Source organism: Podarcis bocagei, assembly GCF_964188305.1.
Source record: "Podarcis bocagei genome assembly, chromosome: 1".
NCBI lineage: Eukaryota > Metazoa > Chordata > Lepidosauria > Squamata > Lacertidae > Podarcis > Podarcis bocagei.
This window is the reverse complement of record NC_138125.1, coordinates 45,872,469-45,894,681: the sequence shown is the minus strand read 5'-3', so window position 1 is coordinate 45,894,681 and position 22,213 is coordinate 45,872,469. Positions and strand designations below refer to the sequence as shown.

General features: G+C 42.3%; 1 protein-coding gene across 3 annotated transcripts in view; it reads left to right on the top strand.

The window, feature by feature from the left end:
• The window catches only part of SPTBN5 (spectrin beta, non-erythrocytic 5), a 397,537-nt gene that overhangs the window by 27,843 nt on the left and 347,481 nt on the right, over positions 1-22,213 (top strand). For all 3 annotated transcript variants that reach the window (XM_081207187.1, XM_081207185.1, XM_081207186.1), the window contains exons 18-30: positions 2,096-2,339; positions 4,085-4,224; positions 4,641-4,740; positions 6,055-6,225; positions 7,035-7,199; positions 7,769-7,995; positions 9,393-9,579; positions 13,237-13,437; positions 14,062-14,178; positions 14,946-15,109; positions 16,623-16,755; positions 19,031-19,176; positions 20,451-20,565. In XM_081207187.1, coding sequence (XP_081063313.1) covers positions 2,096-2,339; positions 4,085-4,224; positions 4,641-4,740; positions 6,055-6,225; positions 7,035-7,199; positions 7,769-7,995; positions 9,393-9,579; positions 13,237-13,437; positions 14,062-14,178; positions 14,946-15,109; positions 16,623-16,755; positions 19,031-19,176; positions 20,451-20,565 — 2,110 coding nt within the window. The remainder of the gene's footprint in view (positions 1-2,095; positions 2,340-4,084; positions 4,225-4,640; positions 4,741-6,054; positions 6,226-7,034; positions 7,200-7,768; positions 7,996-9,392; positions 9,580-13,236; positions 13,438-14,061; positions 14,179-14,945; positions 15,110-16,622; positions 16,756-19,030; positions 19,177-20,450; positions 20,566-22,213) is intronic.

The following is a 22,213-nucleotide window of genomic DNA, read 5'->3' as shown; positions in this document are numbered from 1 at the left end:
AGAAGACCCTGAAGTAGGGTAGCCTATATGGTGTCCTTCATACATTGTTGGACTACAATTCCCATCATGTCTGTGTTGGTTTGGTAAAAGGGAAAAATACTAGATATGGGTATAATGAAAAAGGAGAATTCCCTGGATGCCTAGATCCAGGTTTAGGGCAAGTACTCTTTGGTGAAAGAGCCTCAGCAGAGATTTAAAATCACAGAACGTGCAGCAAAGTAAAATGTGGAAATATAGCCTGTTGGGCCTTTAAAATACCCCTTCAAAGTTGCTTCCAAAGTCCCCCCACTTCCCTTAGAATAGAAAGAGACAACACACTGCATAAGTTAAAAATGGTTTCCTTCAAAGGTTTGCTTCAAACTCTTCAAAGATCAGATTTGTGTGCTTTTCCATACAGCAACAAGAAAAGACAGGCAGAATAACTTAGGTTCCAATAAGTGGTAAATGTTTCTGCATCAGTTCTGTATCAGGAAGTTTTTAATGTTTGATGTTTTAGTATGTTCTGATATGTGCTGTGAGCTACCCAGAGTGGCTGGGGAAACCCAGCCAGATGGGTGGGATATAAAAAATAAAATTATTATTATTATTATTATTATTATTATTATTATTATTATTATTTGGCTGACGAATGAGTAATGATTTTAATCTCTGGAATACAGACGTTAGCAGAAGGAGTGCTATTTTTAATGTAAATAAGTTTATAGAGTTTTTAATTACCGGGTACATCAGCTTCTTGACGCAGATGTGGCATATGCACACAATAAAGATTGATTTATTTGCATCAGTGTTCAAAACTCCCATTGTTCTAGGTGCATTTTCAACAGGGAATTTCATTAGCGCAAGCAGTTTCTGAGCTCTGGGCTCAGTAGCGTGCCTAAGATTTCAGATTAAAACTGCAGAATGGAAGGAAAGGAGGACCTTTTTCTGCCTCTCCACTTCCAGCTAGCCCCTTAATAATATTAGGGGGGTGGGCAGACCATGTGAAAATGAACATATTTTAGCTGCAGTTCATTCATTTTCAGCTTTGTATCCTTGTTATTAAAAATACACGCCTAGATGTTCTATTGTTGCGCCCATAACCTAGGTTTAAGGTGCCATTTAGCTCCTAGCTTTTATATTTCAGTTCCTATCACTGATTTGCATAGAAACACAAAGATGGCTCGCTTAAGGCATGTGGTCTTAACTTGGAACAGCCAGCTTAGACCTCATTGGTGGTAGGGTGGAAATCAGAGAACAAAGAGTTTGGTAACCCTTCCTCCCAAGGTGATATGGTGTGACCTAGCTAAACCTGGCAGGACAGCTTACTCTATGGTCTTAACCCCCTCAGTGTTAACCATGTTGGTTATATGAGGCTAATTTATCCTACACATCTTCACCAATTGTTGACCATGCTGGCTGCAACAGATGTAAGTTTTAGTCCAACGATATATGGAGGGCACCATGTTAATTAACCTTTGTCCCATAACATGTTTAGCACTCTTACATGGTACCAAATACTGTTCTACTTGGGAGGGAAGAGCATGAGACCTATGATGGGTATCCTTACTAAACTTCTGGTACTGTATGTGTATGTTGCTATGTACATGTTTGAACTGAATGATATTTCAAGAGTTCATTGTATGAAAATAAGTTAGACTCATCAGCAAAATGACATTGAATATCATAACCAAATGCATACTTTATTTACATCATCAGTGTAAGCATTGTATTTAATTCAAATTCCAGAAACTTTAAAAACAGAGTTGTTTCCAACTAAGCTAAACTCAGAGTAGACACACTGAAATTAATGGACCAGACTAACTTTAGTCCACTTATTTTAATGGGTCTACTCTGAGTATGACTTAATTGGATACCACCCATGGTCTTTCCTCAGAAAACATATTTTTATTGCTTTGTCCTTAATATAGCTATTTATAGATCACATTTCTGCAAGTTTCCAAAAACGAAAATTGAAGACTGAAAAAGTAACAGGTTTCCATGAATAAAGTACTGGTCATTAAAATAATTTATTCTTAAGGAAATATGCATTTTCTTGATGAAGATGTGGTTTTCACTTATGACAATAATACATGCCATTTTTGTGGAACTTTCACAGGTTTAAGCAGCTGCAAGAGTTGGGTCAGAAGATAATGGATGGCCCATTCAACACCAAGGCTTTGGAAATCTGTGAGTCTGTGCAAAAGCTTGCTCAGCAAAGGAATAAGCTAGATGAATTGTGGGTAAAGCGGCGCAAGAAGCTCCAGGAAGATGTTGAACTTCAGAAATTTAACAGAGAAATCAATGGCATCCATGCTGCTCTCTCGAGCCATGAGGCCTTTCTCCAAACTGATAATCTTGAGGTAAATACTTGTTTTGTATACTTAATTTGTGTACTTAATTTGTATCTGAGGTAATAAATTATTGGTATAAAAATATTTTTAAAAAACCTTTCATGCTACGTTGGATCTCATCCAATATTTAGAGTTAGGATGAGATATAAAAATACCACAACAAATACAAAACACACTTGGTTTTTTGCAGTTTAATCTTGCATATATCTGAGAATGGGGATCATTAAGCCATGCTATTAATCGTCCCCCACTAAAAAATATCTCAATGTTCTCCTCTGCAGAAAACTGAGACAGCATTTATATATGTATTTTTATATACATCTGTTATACACGCATGAGTTGTATGAGTAGAGAAAATTCCTTGGTTTCAAGGATGATGTGTTCTGATATCATGGAAAACCTTGTAGTGAGACATTAGCAAAGCCTAAGTTATTCTAACTGGAAAAACCTAGGCATGTTCACTGACAAGTTTATTGTGAAGGCTGCTTGCTTGCACAATGAAGAAGGCAGAGATAGAAGATATGCCAGAGATAGTGGCTGTGTTTGAACGTCATGTAAGCAATGGTTTATTGTGGTGAGAATTAATTTAGCTCAGCACTGGGCCTGTATACCCCTCTTCCCCTTCCGTTTCCTGACACAACTGAAAGTAAGAGATCAGAAACTTTTTCTTCTGTTTTTGATTCACCACAGTTTGCCATGTGCTCTGAACCCAACAAAATGTGGTTAGCCTTAATTATGGTTTATTTGAAACTTTAAACCATGGTTTATGAAGTTACCTTGTTTCAATTAACTAAGGTTTACATTAAACACAGGTTAGGCTTTTAATATAATGCTGAACTTAGGTTAATCAGAAAGAAAATGAAATGTTCTAGCCTCCTGCGCCAGAGGAAGAGAGGGGTCTATGGACGGCCTCAGCCCTAGACCTGCCTTGGTTTGTTGCCATCAAAATAAGCTATAGTATATTATGACTTAAAACATATCTGATGCCATCTCCGAAACTGCTGTGAAAATAATGAAGTTGTGAATTTTAATCTGTTTTAGTAATTTGACTTCTGGTAAACTGTTTTGAGGTTTTTTACATGATCAAACAGTGTATAAATATTATGAAATAGATAAAATGATAAATGAAGGAATAAATATGCTTGCACCGTGATGTGGGATTAGGGCTAATTTGAACATCCATACCCCACCTCCTAGACTTCTCAGTGTTTGGTTGGATTCTAGGGAGGTTGGGAATCTACCCAAAGATCAGGAGAATACAATGGACATGCAGTGCAGAGGAAGGAGAAAGTGAAAATTCAGAATGAGAGGATGTTTACTAATTGAAGAGAAGGCTGAGGGCAATCTTTCAATTCCCCCTGTCTCCTTAACATTAAGAAAAGGCAAACGGCTGCATTCAACAACCTGCTGCCAACCGAATGGTGCTGGGAATGTTGTGATGTTGGAGCATAGTTCTTGGGAACATCTTACGTGGGACATGATGACCATCTCCACGGACAGTCTTGCATCCTCACATATCAACGTTCTCAGCACCATTTGCAAACCTACTGCTGAATGCTAAATCACCTGACCACCTCATCCATCTGTAAATACTCCACCCACTCAAAAGTGCTTTGATTTTTGTAGGAATCTGCCAAGTTCACAGAAGTTCTCATCACACCTTCATTTGAAGGTTGAAGGTCCAGTGAATGTGGGAGGTGGGGTCGTGCTCAGCCAACGTGGGGTGTGGTCATGCTTGTTTTCTATATCTTCAGGACCACGTTGGTTCTATTCAGAGCCTCCTGAAGCGGCATGAGGATTTTGAACGAGTGCTACTGGTGTTGAAAAAGCGAGTAAATGCAGTCAATGAGCATGGATATCAGCTGGTGGAAAGGGGCCATTTTGCTTCTGACACGTACGTATTTGATTTTCATTTTTCATTTATTTAGATCTGGAAGACAGGAAAGACCAAGGCCTATTCATGCATGATATTAAGAAACACATTAGAATGCCCTTTACATTTTTTGTGTCATGTATTAATGCTATTAGATTTTATTCCTTTGTAAAAGGAATTTATACAGCATTAGCCTGCCTTCCTTTAGCCAGAAAAATCCAAATGTCTTATACTGAATAGCAGAGTAAACTGTGGATTAATTTGAGTTAGATATTCAGCTATCCTAAACTGCCACAACACCCTGTAGATCAGTCTACTAAGGTACAAAGAGATGAAATGTTTTACCAACTTTGCAAATTATTTCTGATAGAGCTCCTTGCCCACAACCCATGTAATACCTTTTGGAGAAGTTGAATCTCCTCTTATTTCATTTACAGGATTGAGGAGAGAATGGCTGCCATACGAGAGAGATGGAAATTGCTAATTAATAATAATGAACAGAGGAAGAAGAGGCTACTAGCTTCTCTTCTATTACAGGTTAGAGGGCAGTGTATCATAAACCATATGTAGAGAGATTGGAAGGGGTTTGCTTGTTTGCTTTGTTTGTTTGCATGCTTGCTTGCTTACCTAGGTTGGGTATTCTCCAGTTCAGGAGTACCTAACATGGTGGCTTCCTTTTGTTTTGGACTACAACTCCTATGATCTCCAGCTGTCATGGCCAAGGTCAGGGGTGATGGCAGCTGTAGTTCATGACATCAGATTATACAGTGGTTTGCCCTCCTGTTGCAGCAGCCCTGGCTACAAGCTCCCCAGGTGAATGGTGCTTCTGGGCCTGGCCCTGTGGGGCAGGGTGAGGAGGCACCTCTCTTTGGGGCAGGGGGAGCAGTTCAAAGACCAGGTGCAGCGACAGCAGCTGCCCGGAGGGCTCCCAACGAGAGGGGAGAGGCAAGGAGGCTGAGGGAACACTCCACAAGGGAGGGTGTTCAAAAAGCTCTGTAGGCAAGGGGTGACATTACTGGGCTCCCGAGCCCCACATGGGTGCCGCAGAAAGAATGTAGCTGGTCAAGGGAGCCATGGACTCAAAAAGGTTGAAAAACCTCTGGATTCAGAAAGAGCATATAGTTTATCCTAGAATGTGGATGGAATAACACATGTTTAAAAGCTTCCCCACACAAGAAATGGCCTGCATGTAGACATTAGCATATCAGGGAGAAGGTTAGGCCTGGATACTGCTCTTTGATATGTTTGCTTTCCACAGCAGATCATTCTTTGACTCAGGGAAATATTAGGTATTGTGACCTTTCACTGGTGTTCTAAAGTGTAACCTGAAGAGTTCACCTGGAGCCTGTTTTAAAGGATGGGTATGTTGTTCTTAAGCTTTCTTTGCAGGGAGTGTGCCACTTTTGTATTCTGCATTGGCATGAAATAAATGCTGGTGATGTTTATAGCAGACTTTCATATGTAAGGGATAAGAGGCATTGTGGGTCACAGGGACATATTACCACACCAAGTTCTTGAGGGATTGGCCCAGGTTTGCCTTTAATGCCTACTGCATCATATATTCCAACTTTCTGATAAGAAAGGGCTCACCTAACCTGCTCTAAAAAGAGTATTTTGACCAGTATGCAGCTGTAGGAAAAATTTCAAAATAAGAATCAACCATAATGTTTTTCTGTGCTGTAACTGCGAAGGGTCAGGTTCACGGGAACATCCCATAATGTGATATTAAATGTTGTAATTGAATACACACTATGTTTAATGTATTTTTTGTTTTTATTGTCTTATCTGTAAATATATGTTCCAATGTATCAATATGTACATGGGGGAAAAAGAGATTTAATGCAATTGTAGGAGTTCACTCATGACACTACTGAGCTCTTGATGTGGATGGAGGAGAAATACAAGATAGCATCAGATGAGTCCTACCGTGAGCCAACAAACATACTACGGAAGCTCAAAAAGCATGAAGCTGCAGAACAAGAAATGATGGCCAATAAGAAGCATTATGTGGAGCTGATGGTGGTAAGGCTGGTCTCATGGAGACATATTGATGACTGGCAGAATAGCCAACAATTCCTTGTTTGATTAGAACATTTCAAATTTAAGTACAACAGTTCTGTGCATATTTCTGGATTCTAATAGCAAACAATCAGGCCTGTGCTCACATGCACAGCACACAGCACTGGATCTGGAATTCTGTGTTTCTGAAAAGCTAGTATTAAATTTTTGTTTTTAAATTAAATTTCTAATATTAAAACTGAAAACGTGTTGGCGCTTTCTGCAGAAGCGTAAAACTAGGCTTTCAGGGGAAGCAAAGTACAGAGCCTCAAAGAACTGTGCACATCAAGTATATTGCTTACTTTGCTGCTTGTAATATCACTTAGGATGCCTGCATATAACACTAAAAAGCAGAAATTGAATTTTAAGAATAAAAGAGTCTAGTAGCCCAACAGTTACAGCAATGTATTAGGAAGAATGTTCTAAGCAAGTGTTTGTTTGTATGTATGCATGCATGCACTTTCCCATCATATGGTGTTAAGAGATGTCAAAGTTCATGCAAAAGAATGATGGGAAGCAGAGTTTTCCTACAGCAAAACAGATGAAAACAACACACTGCCCTTAAGTTCAGCTTGAATTTCAGCCTTCTGAAATCAGGGCCACCAATGTACAGCATTCTTGGTTTGTTCAGTGACTGGCTGGTGAGCATCGCTTTGCAGTTTTTAGGATACTGGCTTCTTCTGCATACAATGACTTTGACATAAACAGAGGCAGATAGGAGTAACCAGAGCTACAGGAGTTTTCTCTTGACCAAATGCACTGTCTCTCTCCAGGCTGGAAAACAGCTGGTTCAGGATGACCACTATGCTGCAGATTCCATTCAAGATAAAATGTCAGAGCTGAAGAAGAAATGGGAGAAGCTGTACAGCAAGATGATAGAGCGAGGAGACAAACTGAGGCAGGCCGGACAGCAAGAACAACTTATGGAACTTCTTGAGGTCAGGGGCAAATGCCTTTCCGCCAGGAAGGCTAGGGCTAAACTGAGTGCCATTGCCACTGTTCATAAATTTTAAAAGATCGTTGGCCATGTTGGTTGGGGCTGATGGGAGTTGAAACCCAACATCTGGAGGGCTACAGTTTCCTCTTCCTGTTTTAAAGTATTTAACCAGTGAATAGTTTTAGGTTCTCAAACTAGTAAAGAAAATGTAAAGTAGCGGAATACTTGAGCATCTGCTTTGCATGCAGAAGGTTCAAGTTTCAGTCCCCAGGCAGGGCTGGGATTGTCCCTTGTCTGAAACTCTGAAGAGCCTCTTCCAGTCAGTGTCAACAGTCATGAGCTAAATGGATCAATGATCTGACTCTATGTAATGTAGGTTCCTATGTTCCTCCTATGACAGCCGAAAATGAGCATTCGCAGTGCTCATAGCAGATTCTGCACCAAGGAATAAAAACCAAGGTTCAGAGTTTGCTGAATGGTTGCACCATTCCATCCGCGCCGCAGAGAATTTATGCCAGAGGAAAGAGAGCAAAGTGGGGAATCATCCACATGTCAATATTTCCCCTTTAGGATGCTGAAGAGAAGATAGAGAAGGTTGAGAAGAGTCTTCGAGATGCAGAGATGGGCCATGACATGCGTTCTAGTCGCAATTTGCTCAAGGAACACAGTCAGCTGGAAAATGAGATGCAGGGATTGGCTGAGAAAATGAGCTCAATTGTGTTGCATGCCAAGAAAATGGCTACAAACCATTTTGACAGTGAAAGGATTCTGGATGAGACACAGAAGTATTTGGAATGGTGGGTTGCTCTTTCTGTAAACATAGTGCATTGTACAAGGCTTCATTATTCTCCTGTCCATAAGGATTTACTTTTATATCTCAGCCAAGCACAGTTTGATACTGCTTGTTCCACAGAACTCAGAAGACTACTTTAACAATAGAATAAAGCATGAACTTTTTTTCAGCCAGAATTTGCCAGAACTCAGTTCGGGCACCTCTCAGGTGGGCGCCATTGCCATTGTAAGAGAATGAGAGAGGTATTCATAGTGAGTTTTGGCACCTCTTTTTCTAGAAATATAACACTGGAATAAAGCCAAACATAACATAAGCAGGTAATGCAGAGAGAGCTAGTATGGTGCAATGAAAAGAGTACTGGGCTTGGATGTGGTGGAAAACTTAAGAGTCAAATCCCCACTTTGATATGAAGGGATGACCAAATCATTATCTCAACCTAAAGTACCGTATTTTTTGCCCCATTAGACGCACCGCCCCATAGGACGCACCTAGTTTTTATGGGGGGGAAATAAATAAATAAAAATTTATTTTCCCCCCAGGCGCGGGGCTGGCGCGGGGAAAGCCCGAGCTTCCCCTGACCCCAGCCCCCAGAACAGCCTGCTATCCGCAACCCTAGGGAGCCGCGCCGTCTTCCCAGGCTTGCAGAGAGCTGCGTGAAGCCCAGGCGCACTCTTCAGCGTGCCCCAGGCTTCGGAATGCAGGCAGCTCTGCGCCGGGCTCCGTAGGGTCGTGCAGAGCTGAGCGACGCCCGGGAGTGCAGGCAGCTCTGTGCAACCCTTCGGAGCCCGCGTGTCTTCGAGCTGGTCTCCCAAGGGTTGCGCAGAGCTTCCTGAAACCTGGAGAGCGAGAGGGGTCCAGGCTTCAGCGAAAGCCTGCATTCGCCCCATAGGACGCACACACATTTCCCCTTCATTTTTGGAGGGGGAAAAGTGCGTCCTATAGGGCGAAAAATACGGTATCTCACAGGCTTTTTTGCAATAGTAAAATGCTGATCAGCTTCCCTGTTATTAGCTTGCCACTATTCTTTCTTGCTTCCTTCACCAGATTATTAACAGGACACAAACACACAAAAATCATTTTCGTCGAAGTATGATTGGAGAAGTGACTCTGCTGGCTTCTATAATTCATAACATTCCCAACATGCAATTTTATACTGATTCTTCTAATTAATTTTGGCAATGTGAGTGTAGAAAGCAAGCTGGGTGCAGAAGATTAAAATCAACATTTCAGAAATATACATTATTATAGAGGGGAAGCTATTTCACTGACAGCTGGATCACTGACCTTTTCTTTGTGACTCATCAATTATGTTGACTAATAAGAATGTTTGCTTATTGAGGGGATCCTGCATTTTCTTGGGCTGAGTGTGTGAACTTCATTGTTTTAACATCTGGTTCACAGGTTTGCCTCTCTCCAGGAACCTCTCGCTGAGAGAGGCCAGCTGCTTCAGGCCAGAGTGGAATTGTTCCAGTTCTACCATTACCATGACATGGAAATGAAGTGGATTAGTGAGCGGATGTCAGTGGCCAGTTCCACAAACCGAGGCCAGTCCTTGAATGTGGCTCAAAGCTTTCTACAGAAGCACAAGGTGACTCCTCAGTTCTGATAGCTGCTGTCACAAGTTTACAGCATGTTTTCTATTTCAGGATGAGATTAATAGCTGATTCTCCAACCAGCTGGAAGATGTTTCAGGAGAGTTTGCTTCTTTCCCTAGCTGTAGGGTTGAGATCTATAATGGTAAACAAGTGGCAGCCTCCTAATGCCATGGCAACATGCTTGCTTGATTGTTCTGTACTTTAGCAGTACGGTGGTACCTTACAGACGCTTCAGGTTACAGACTCCGCTAACCCAGAAATAGTACCTCAGGTTAAGAACTTTGCTTCAGAATGAGAACAGAAATCCCGCGGCGGCAGCAGCGGGAGGCCCCATTAGCTAAAGTGGTACCTCAGGTTAAGAACAGTTTCAGGTTAAGAACAGACCTCCAGAACGAATTAAGTTCTTAACCTGAGGTACCACTGTATGTGACCTCCAAAAGCATAGTGAAGCTGGAGACTACTGGGCAACTCTAGATGCAGAGAGCCTTGTGCTCAGCAGAGAGAGGAACAAGGTACCTTCCAACCTAGAAATATGGCTTTAATGAATTATTTTTGCTGCCCGCCACATTCCAAAAGAGGGATATCCTCGAGCTTATCTGATGGCATATAGGAACTATTCCATAATTGTATCACTTCATATATATATTTTACATAAGTGAAGTGGTGTTTAGAAAGGCTGTTGCTTTTTTTGTTATCTTTTCCTCTGCCTTGAATAATCAAAACTATTAATAATGAAAAAAGAGAGTGCCACCCTGAATATAACAGCTGTGCTTGCCAGAATCACATTGCACTGGAATATAAAATGGCTGTTTCCCTATGTTTCTGAAATTCCCTTTTCCTGCAGACTCAGCAAAATATGAGCCATAAGTTTTTACAGAAGTGCTACGGTATGCATGTTTAGTATTGTTTTTAATTATTTGGTTTTCAGTAACTGGAGGGGGTAATGGGATATTACTACATTAATTGGTATTTTATGCATTTGTTGCAAGTTACTGCTCTTGAAAGCATAATAAATTTTGTGTGCAGATGAATACCTTTGAAAGGAGCTTACATTTGGGTTTTGGACTGGACGACTGTGTTCCCACAGCAGTGTTTTGTAAACAGATGAACAGCAAATGTACTATGCCAACACATAGAATCATCTGAGGATTTACTTCCTCTCAGCAGGATCTCTTGGCAAATCAGCCCAGCCACTGAAAAAGAGAGAGAGAGAGAGAGAGAGAGAGAGAGAGAGCAGAATTAGGGAGCCTGTGGCGTTCCAGATGTTGCTGGACTACACCTTTCATCACCAGTGACATTTGGTTATGTGGCCTGGAGCTGATGGAGTCCAACAAAATCTCAAGGGCTACAGGCATTTATACCCCTGCTATAGACACTCATTTTAAATGGCTTCAGGGGATGAAGAAAATATTGCAAATATGTGCTTAGTGAAAAGTTGGATCATTTACTAGTGGCACTGCACAGAGATTAGCAAGCATAGAATTCACAGTGGAAATGGAGAAAAAAGAAACCAAATTTCCTTAGGGTAGGTTTGTTGACTTTATCTATTACTTTCCACAACAAAAACTTCAGAAACAATTTACAACAGGAACAAAATGCAGTAATGAAAATATATAGTGTTTTAAAAGCATAGAATAAAAACATCCAAACATTTGGTGCTTGCAAAATGCCCAAGAAATCTAAAATGCCTGGCACCTAAATGATGATAAGTTATTCCTCTCTAAGACTAGAGCTCATGGACATTCTGTGAAGATAGATGTTGGAAGATTCAGGTCATATAAAATAGAGTTCTTCTTCATTCAGTGAATCATTAAACTATGGAACTCGCTTCCCCAGGAGCCAGTGATGGCCACCCACTTGGATGGCTTTAAAAGAAGATTGGATGAATCAATGGAGGATAAGGCTATCAGTTGGTACCAGCCATGATGGCTATCTCAGCCTCCCAAGTCAGAGGCACTAATGCTTCTGAATACCACAGAAGAGGAGAGTGCTGTTGCATCGGGTCCTGCTTCTGGGCTTCCCACAAGCATCTTGTTGGCCACTGTGAGCACAGAATGCTGGGCTAGATGGACCATTGGCCTGATACATCAGGCTCTTGCTCTGTTCTTATGTTCGCAAATGGAAGGCCTTCTTGGAGACAACGTTCCATATAGAAAAGGCCTCAATCACCACACTCTGGATCTGGCATGTAGGGAAGGGCCTCACATGACAACCTCAGGATCCAGGCAGCTTCAAATGGGGGAAAGGTGGCCCTTCAGGTATAGGGGTCCAAGCTGAGGACATTACTCAGTTTCCCAAGAATTCTTCCATATCAGTGTAATAAAGAATGAAATAATGGCTATTTTCCCCTTCCTACTTGACTGGGTGATCTTGCATTGCCAACATATTTTAGAAGTTACGCGAATAATCTGTTTTTACTTTCTTCTCTCGAAAATTAGTGTCAGAATGAAACACCTCAGCTTGACAATATTCAGAACATAAGACACATGTTTAAACTTAGCTCTGGTGTTACGAGTGACAGGAAGTTTTTTTAAAATGTTTATGATTCAACATGACAGCAATTTTAAAAAACCACATACGGTTGAAAAAGGCAGTGCAGGATGGCAATCCCTCTCTAAAATTTCAGAAACCAAAAGACATATTTCCTGATTTTATTTTTGCTGGATAAAGGCCATATTTAGCACCCTGTGCTAAAGCCAATGTAGCAAATAGAAAACCCCCGATTCTTTGTTAGGAGTTAAGAAATAGGGTAGTAACTTTAATCCATCAAGCATTCAGCTTTCCAGAAAGCCTCTCCTCCTACTAGAGGGGAGGGGTTGTGAGTGGGAGACGATTCCCGCGTCATGCAGGGGGCGCTTCGCCCCCTGCTTCAACTCCAGGGCTGGTGTGCCATGCCCCTCCCCGGTTGGGCACCCAATAGGGAAGCTCGGCGGGGGCGGGGCTTGCCGTTCAAGTGTGGCCGCGCCAGCCATCCCCGCCATTGCACACACATTTTCTTCGAGTTTTATCCTACTAAATGTTGCCTGTCTGTTTCTAGCTATCAGTGGCTACTAGTCAGAAAGCTGATCAGAGACAATACGTTCTCAATTGCTAGTTCAAGAGAACTAGCGATCAAGAGAAAGGAAGTGCTATTGCTCTCATACCCCAATTGGCCAATGCAGGAAACAGGATACTCGAGTAGGTAGGGCTTCGGTCTGATCCACCGGAGCTTTTCTTATGTTCTTATTTTACATGGCAAATGATTTTCACTCCTCTTTTCCCACACATGCTGAAAAGATCTTTCTGTTTACAAATTTATTTCACTTCTGCACTCCTATAACATTTAGACCCCACAGAACTCCAGCCCCACAAAATGTGTGTTTTTCCTTCCACATATCTCCCTACAATAAGTTCCTTTTCCAAAATTAATTTGCAAGGAGATTCCCCTTCCAAAAATGAATTTCCAGGCATTTGGATGATCAACACCTACATTATTATTTTTAAAATAGTATTTGACCTTTTAGACTTTTGGGGGTTTTACTCCAGAAATAACTTGGTGGCTCTGAAAAATGGAAAGCACCTTCTAAGTTGTTATAAATGCCTCTTTTTACTACTTTTAGCCCTTACCTCTCACCTTTCCATGGCATTTCTGCATGTTTTTCTTCTACTAGGAATTGCAGGTAGAAGTGAATGGTCACAAGCAGCAGGTCTCTAGGGTTTTGGAGATGGGAAGAGCCATGACAGATAGCAAGCCTGTCCCATCTCAGAGAGTAAAGGAAAAGTGCCAGGAACTGAGCAAAAGCTGGCAGGAGCTGGAGGAAGCATGTGAGGAAAGAATCAAGCAGCTACAGCAATCTGTTGCCTTCCATCAGGTATATTTCACTATATATTGATTTCACACAGTTTGCAAGCCATGTACCTTAGGTGCACAAGGTGCCAAAGGTCTATAGGATTTGAATGAACTCTGTGTGTCTGCTGTAACTGAGTAACAGTTTGCAAATGTGGGGTTTCCACTGTTGTCTTTTTAAAATTCAGGAGGACATATTCCTGTTCAAATGAGCCTATAATCTAAAAAAAAAATAACAAAAGGGAGACAGTGACAGAAAAGGGAAGTGAAGGCAGGGGTAAACAGAACAGAATCTGTGTTATTACAATCACATATTCTTAGGCTTTGATACAATCTGGAATGGAGATGAAGGGGTTCTGCCAGAGCGATTTCCCTGCTTCTTCCCATTCCACATCCTTCCCTCAGATTTTCTCCAGAGGGTTGTCAGAACCCCCAAAACAACACATGCTGGATGAAAGGAGAGATTACAGAATAATCTCCTTAGCACTACGTTGAATTCCGCCCTCTATTTTGCGTATTTCAACAAGCTTCTCATTTTGCCCACGGAATCGATTGCTTTTTAACTTGTAACAATAGTATTTTGCAGGAAAAGTTTCCCTAGGGAGAAAAATAACAATAACCATTATTTTTATTTTTTTAAATTACAAAGTACTTAATAGATATCTTGGACCTGGAGAGTTGGGTAGCAGAGAAGTTCCCACTGGTAACCAGCAAAGAGTGTGGCAAAGATGGCGCTGCAACTCAAAAACTCATTAAGAAACATAAGGTAATTCTGTGCACAGTCTTCCTCCCCCACCACCCCTGCCCCAATGAATGTAGCAGGTATTATTGAAGAGGTTGAATAGTTTCTTTCCTAGCCTTAAGGATGCCTGCCCAATGGACACACACATTGTGGAGGCTAAACTTAAAATGGCTCTGTCTTGATCAAGGTATAGCAGGTCAATGTTATATAATATTCCAGCACAGTGAATCAACTGCATGTGGTCCTTCAAAGTGCACCCCAGTCCCCAGAATCTCCCCCACGCTCTCTCCCTTTGTCCTAGGAGAACCCTTGCTGCAGGCCTGTGTTATAGAGCCCTGCTAGACTGCCATATGTAAGATTTCTGCCCCCAGAACCAGTTCTGTAAGATTTAATCATGAAGTGATAATGCCCTTTCCTTAGTTGGAAAACAGCTATAATTCTTCTGGCAATAGCTTAGCCTTTCCAATAATGAGTCATCCATATATTCAGTATATTAATTGGCTCCTGCAGTTTGCCTGAAGGTGGCAAAAATTAAATACGCAGACTGTTTGCTTTTGCCAGGAATAAATCTGCTGGAAAATGTCTGGCCTCAATACCCTTGTTTTAGTCTCAATCTATTTGATGTTTGTTGAAGCATTTGTCGAATCAAATATAAACTGTATAGAAATACATAATATATAACATGTATGATGATGAATATAGTATTATCAATAAAACTTCTAGCCTCATATTCGCACCTCAGCTGTTGCTTCTCAACTTTGTATGTTTGGCCTCACTTTGCTTTCTATTAGGCCCTGGAGCATGAAATCAACATCTATCAGAATTTAGTAATGGAACTAGGCGAAACTGCCAAAACGCTGCCCCTCTCTGGCTCCATCCACTATGATGAAGTTGACGCACCTCAGGAACAAGTTCAGTCACAGATTCAGGAGTTGCAAAATATGGCCATAGCAAGGTAAGAAAATAACAGTCCCAGTTTCTTTGTATGGTGTTTTGTTGGGCTTTGATCTTCTGCCAAACCATATGAAAATCAATAGCAAAGCTTCTGATCCCTTCAAGAGGCTTTTCAGGCAGGGATGGCCCTGCCATTAGGCAGTGTGAAGCCATTGCCTCAGGCAGCAGATGCTGGGGGACAGTAATTTCTCCCGAGCCCTGCCAACTCGGCTGTTGCCCTCTGTTGGAGATCAGAGCTATGTGTGCCACAGGCCTATCAGATACCCCTAAACTAGCCTGCTGCCTTCGGGTATGCTGGAAGATGCCATCCCATTGACACCAAGTGTTGAAGTAAGATCCAGCTGGCAGTCCAGTCAGCTTCTAGAAAAGGAATGGGAGTGGGGGACATATCATAATTCATCATGGGCCACAAATATCTTGAGCTGGCCCTGGCTTTTGATCATGCTTATTATTATTTCTTAAATTTCTATACCATCCTTCATCTAAGGATCACAGGGTGGTTCACAATATAATGTTGATGAATGCATATACAGTACATATTGTTGCACACTTCCTACTTCTCAGAACATTGGACAATCCCTGAATCATTAGTACTACTCAGAGTTGGTTTCCTGTGAATGAGAGAGTATTGGAAACCTATAATGTTTTGATTTGTTTTATTTACCAAGTGGAGACAAATAGCAAGCACTCTTAGAAGGCAGCAGATGTACCTCTCCTCCATCAAATCTCCAGAAAGAGGCATTGTTCCAGACAGAACTCCCAGAAAATATTGGTGGGGTGGGTGTGCAGGGAGCGGAAGTCCCACTGTGCAAATGAAAGTCCTTGTGCTAACAGGACTTTGTTGGACAGAGGTTGCAGTGTTTGTTTATTTCAGGAAATTATACCCCATTTTTCACTATGTATCTCAAAGTAGCTTACAGAAAAGTAAAAAAGGTACAATATAAGAAATACCAGTATAATTGCATTGTGATTCATACTTCAGTCTTGGATATACAGCTCAAGTCAGTTCTCTTGAAAATTCACAGGAATCAATTTCCTTAAGTATAACTATGATATTGATATATATGCAGTGCAAGTTGAGGTTAAAGAGCATATCAACTGACCACTGTACACATTCACCAGACCTCATGGAGAATGTATACATAATACACCCATGAAGAGAGAATTGTGCACATTTCCCAGTCAATATGCACAATCCAACAGGCCTAGGAGAAAGTGTATATCTCAACTGAATTTAGTACATTCTCTAGCTATCATGCAAGATCCCCAACAGACTTTGGGGAACGTACATATCTCAACTGCATTTGTATAGTTCCCAGGTAATTTTAGACACTGGATTTAATGGTCTTATGATTTCCCTCCAGCCCCTTTAGATGGTTCATTTATTTCACTTACTTCAAAATGTAATCAGCCAGCCCAACTGGTCATTCTGTTGAGTGCAGCCTTGGACATCTGCTGCAAAAGTCCTGCCTTGACAGCACTGTTGCTATTATCTATTTCTCTCTCCAAAAAAGGGGCAAAAGACTGGAGGAGACTCTTACATTGCATGACTTTCTGAGGGAATATGAGGATCTGGAAGACTGGATCAGTCAGCAGAAGCAGGCAGCCAGTTCCGATGGCTATGGGACCAGTTATGAACACGTCCTTGTAAGTTATATTATAAAGACAGCAAGATATATTAAAATGCACCCTGCTTAACAAAGCTTTGTTACACCAATATATTTTGATGGAAACAAGCTCTGATGAGCCTTCATAAAGAGGATTAGGTGTAATATCAAGAAGTGAATTAGTTTTGTTAGCTTTCGCAAGCTGACAATTTAGGAATCTAGCAGACTTAAGATGGATTGTGCAAGTGGTGAAACCATTGTGGCTGACTTGTGGTTAATCATTATGCCAAATCCTTTGTAAGATGTCAATGAAGAAATGATACAATAATTTCAGGGATGTTTTTCAAATGACTGAATAAGCCATGCAGAAAAGTACAAACAGTATGCTTGAGTGAAATAAGTTTGAAGGGTTATAATTAACCTGGTTGATAATCCTTTCTGAAACACTCTCGGTTTTTGTTTCCCAACAAACGTTTGTAATTTGCGGATGGGTGGTTTAACCAAAGTTGAAAAGCAGCAACTGCTGTGTTTGTATTATGTTTCACCTTTGAAAAGTTCCACAGGATAACTTAAATATTTTTTAAAAAACATTAAAACAGGAATATTAAATAAGCATAATCTAAAGTAGTGCTAAAGTAGCATAATCTAAAGGACGCGGGTGGTGCTGTGGTCTAAACCACCCTAGGGCTTGCCGATTGGAAGATCGCAGTTCGAATCCCTACGACAGGGTGAGCTCCCGTTGTTCAGTCTCAGCTCCTGCCCACCTAGCAGTTTGAAAGCATGTCTAAGTGCAAGTAGATAAATAGGTACCGCTCCGGTGGGAAGGTAAATGGCGTTTCCGTGCGCTGCTCTGGTTCACCAGAAGCGGCTTAGTCATGCTGGCCACATGACCTGGAAAAACTGTCTGCGGACAAACGCCGGCTCCCTCGGCCTATAGAGCAAGATGAGCGTGCAACCCCAGAGTCATCTGCGACTGGACCTAATGGTCAGGGCTACCTTTACCTCTGCCTTTAAAGTTGCAGTATAAAAACAATCTACCAAAATAAAAAGGACAACAGCAGCATAAAAGCAATGTAGAGAGATGTGTTTTTTTATGGGAAAATAAAAGTGATCTTTGCCTGGCACAAAAATGACATCAAGGAAGGCACTAGGAGAACATCCCTGGGGATAGTATTCCATAATCAGGGTTCTGCAAGTGAGTTCTTTCCCCCTTTAGCCACCCCTTGTCACACCTTAGATCATGGAGGCACCTGACGAAGTGCCTTTGTTGATAGACAGTGACATGTGGAGACAAGTGGTCCTTCAGGTATCCCATTCCCAATTTCTGAAGGGCTTTAAAAGTCAAAGGCAGTGTTCTAATCATGATAGACTAGCCCAGGCACATTCAGCTCCCAAGAGACTGCAATCTTCTCCCAGCATAAAAAAAACTGGCAGTTATCTACCCATTGTCATTGGAGGGAGGATTAGCATGCGTGGGGTGGGTGGGTGGAAGGGGAGGATTGCCCAGAGTTATTGAGCTTTTTTTAGGAGGGAGTACCCAGAGTTGTTGAACTTTTTTAAAGGGGGAATGCCATAAATCACTCAACAAAAAATCCGCCACTAACCAACGCACGCAGCGCAAAAGCAGATGCCAAACAACTGCCCACGTGATGTGACAGAGAGACAGAGTGAGGGGGGCGGAGAGCGGAGACATTCATTCCCAGTTTTTTAAATCCCGTGATTGATAAGGATCCCACGATTGACTGCAATCCACCAGGATCACCTGGGGATCTGCCTGTTGATTGTGGTCGACCGGTTGAACATGTCTGAACTAGCCTGTTGAACTCCCATTGAACTTGCATTGTGAGATCAGCAACTAACTTTATTTATTTACTTATTTATTTATTTTTAACCATTGGCATGCTCCTTAATTGCAGCAGTCTCTAAGCAGTGCACAGGAGACTCAGTACAATGAAACTTCCCATCTGCTGGAAGAAGAATAAGTAGTAGTAGTAGTGGTAGTCTGACCTAATTGGGGCTGGTCTGACCTAAACTGGGAGGGATTTCCATAAAATTGCGGCCACAATACGAAACACACAGGTCCTGCTGGGTAGAAGTCATGCATCTGAGCCATAGGAGACTACTAACTCACCTGAAGATGTCAGCACTTGGGCTAGGATATATTGGGAGAGAGCAAGGCTGAGCTATTGCTAGATTTAATTGAATGAAAAGTCAGAGCAACACAGAATGTTTGGAACAATGCTGATAGCTAAGAGTGTGTGTCCCAGAACTGTGTGTGTTTCTTCTGCCTGCTCACTCATTGTTTTCTCTGAAAGCATCTTTGTGCCAAATATGAAACGCTCCAGCACCAGATGGAAGTTGCTGCCAAGAGAGTTGTTGCATCCTATCAGCTAGCAGAGGATATGGTGGATCGTGGCCATTTTGAATCCCGGGAGATTCGGAAGAAACAGAAACAGTTGCGGTAAGAGGAGATCTTCTGTCATCTTGGCTTTCTCTTCTGGCAGGGAAATAGGAAATGGCCACATCCAGATCCTTGCTGATTAAATAATATATAAGAAAGATCTCAAAGACCAAAAGCTTTCTGAAATGATCTTCATCATGGTTTCTTTGACACACAAAGCTGGTCCTTCTGATTTATCACTAACTTGTGAAATACTGATCAGCTGACAGTTGACCATTCCAAAGAAGTGTTTCATTGACCCTTTAGAGTTGTGTGCATAGGAGACTGGCCTTGTCCTCTAAGACAGTGGAAGGGAGTCTTCTTCCCAACACCACTTTATGCCTAGGAACAGGAAGCGGTAAGGAAGGACAGAACTAGCTACAGCTGTTGGAGGCTGGACCTTTCCTAGCTAACTGTGTTACCTTGAAGAAAGGTTCCATTGTTTGGGACTTCCTCTTTAGAGGAAAAGCAATCAATAGATACTGTACAAAACTATGCATACCAGCCCAGTTTTCATGTAACACTAAGCCAAGCAATGGCTTAGCACAAACAAGGAAAAATGGAAACACTCGGGACATGGGCATGGGTGAGAGGAAACCATGGCTGTTTTCTTCCTCTAGCCTTTCTGCTGCTGCACTAAGCCATAGTTTAACTTAACATGTTGTTCAAACTCAGGCTCATGGTTTAAATATCTCCAGACAAACCATGAACTGTAACCAACCAAGGCTTGTCTTATGGTTCATAGTAGAAGTCGAGAACCTCCAGACCACGGGCCAATTTTCCCCAAACCACACCCATTTATCCCACACCTGACATCATATGTGATGTCAGGTGTGGGGCAAGCAGAGATGTGGCTGGATCAGCTGTGCAGTGGAGTTCCCCATGAGGAACCCAATCACGTAGTCATTCCTTGCAAAAAGCAGGCTTGAAGTCACTGCCCATCACCTGATAGGTGATGACTTCAAGCCTACTAATCAGTGGCACTTCAAAGCACCACGCAGGTCTGTTTGCAATCCTGCATGCTGCTGTGAAGTCTCAGTGACCATCACCTGATATAATTATGATGCAAGGTGTATTTATATCATCTGATATAGTTATGAGGAGAGGAGATAAGGAGCTGGCCCATTGACAGATCCCCACTGCTGGATTATAACATGTGTTTGTTGTGGAACTGCTAAGCCATGAGCCTGGGATCGACAATATTTTAAGTTGTCTAAAGATGCTTTCAGCATGCATAAACAACTAGAACCAGCACTGGTTCCATTTCACGTTTTTCAACCTGTTTCCCTCATCAGGAACAATTGGGATGAATTGCTGGAGATGATAAAGTTTCAAGGCGAACGACTACAAGATGCTGAGTCAATACACAAGTGTCTGCAAGACCTGATGGAAGCCCTTGTCCACACTGAGGTTATAATCATGCTGGAAAATATATGGATTGGGTATTTTGTTTCTGCCCATCTACTGTGTCCTATGAGGGCCACATTAGGTGTGAAGAGAAGAGTGTTATGCATATGCATTAGCATAATCTATCCCGGCTTTCCCATACTTGGCACTCTATATGGGTAACTGTCACAGGAGTGTGCTGGTCAGAAATCACACAGTTCAAAAATGGAGTTAACTCTTTATTAGCAAAAACACAATCTCCACAGACATGGACAAGTGTCAGGCCTAGTGAGCAGAGCAGATCATGCCTGGTGGTCTTCCTCCATGAAAATCAGTCAAGACTGAAAGTCCCCATCTCTTCATGGCCGTCTAAGTCCCCTCTTCTCCAGGGCTTTTTCCAAGCAATTGGAGACTGTGCCTGCATGCAGCCAACCTTTCCACCCTTTTCATGCCTCCTTGTTCTGGGAAACAAGCAGGGAGGGGAGCTTGTCACAGCAGGAGGGAGAGGCACCTCTGACTCTTAAGCAGCCTGACTCATCTCTGCGTCTTGGCCTCCCTCATCCCACCCTCCTGCTGCTTCAGCTTCTGCCTCTGATTCTGAGCTACTCTCTGCCACAGACTCTCCCAGCTCACTAAGCCCTGTTACCTCTTCAGCTTCTGACACCTCCTCTTCCCAGTCTTTTCCCTCTGACCATGCATTGTTGTCCTGGGCTCTGAGCTTTCTTCCCTTGATGGTTCCCCAGCTGGTTCCTCCCTCTGCGTCCAATCAGGCCATGACAGTAACAGCAACAAAATGTAAAATTACAGTATGATATAGATAGATAGATGATAGATGATGACAGATGATGATGATGATAGATAAATAGCTAGATAGGCCATAAACATGTAAAAGCAAAACAGAAAAACAGCAATCGATAAACTAAATATAAATAAGCTATTTACTCACACACTTGCTCCATGCACATCCCAAGCTTGGTAATTGGTTTGCCTGGATGAAGGTGCTGAACTCTCCCCTCCCTAACCTCGTTCAGATTGGCTCAATTCCAGCAATAGGGCTGGGCTGGGGAACAAAGTGTTTTATGCAATGGGGTGCTGTGAGGCAAGGTGGGAAGAGTTTAGCTCTCCTCATCAGTGCGCTTCCCTTTATGGGGGAAAAACAGGCACACAACCCAGCCTCCATACTATATGTGAATGGGAACAATATGTGCATAAGTACAGCTGACTGTTCTGACACATATACTGTGGCTTAGCTTTGCATTTCCCTATACTATTTGGGACCAGTAAGATTGTCTCATACCTTACATACCAAACTGGTTGATGTACACTGCATGAGGGAGCAGGGGCAAAGGAAGGTGTTGTGACACCCGGGGCGGGCATCGCTACATAGGACGCATGTGCGGCATCGCTCTATATATGATGCATGCGGTGTACGTAGTGATGCCGCACATGCACTGTATAGTGGTTTGCCGCCGGCATCGTTCTAGCGCCATACAGACGGTGCCAGGATCCCTCCGTTGCCGCCACAGCCGCAAGCAGAGGATCCTGGCACTGTCTGTACAGTGCTGAAGCGGTGCCAGCGGCAAACTGCTATACAGCACATGTGTGGCGTTGCTATGTACAGTGCATGCGTGCAACGGCACACATGTGCAGTACTTAGCAGTTTGCTGCCGGC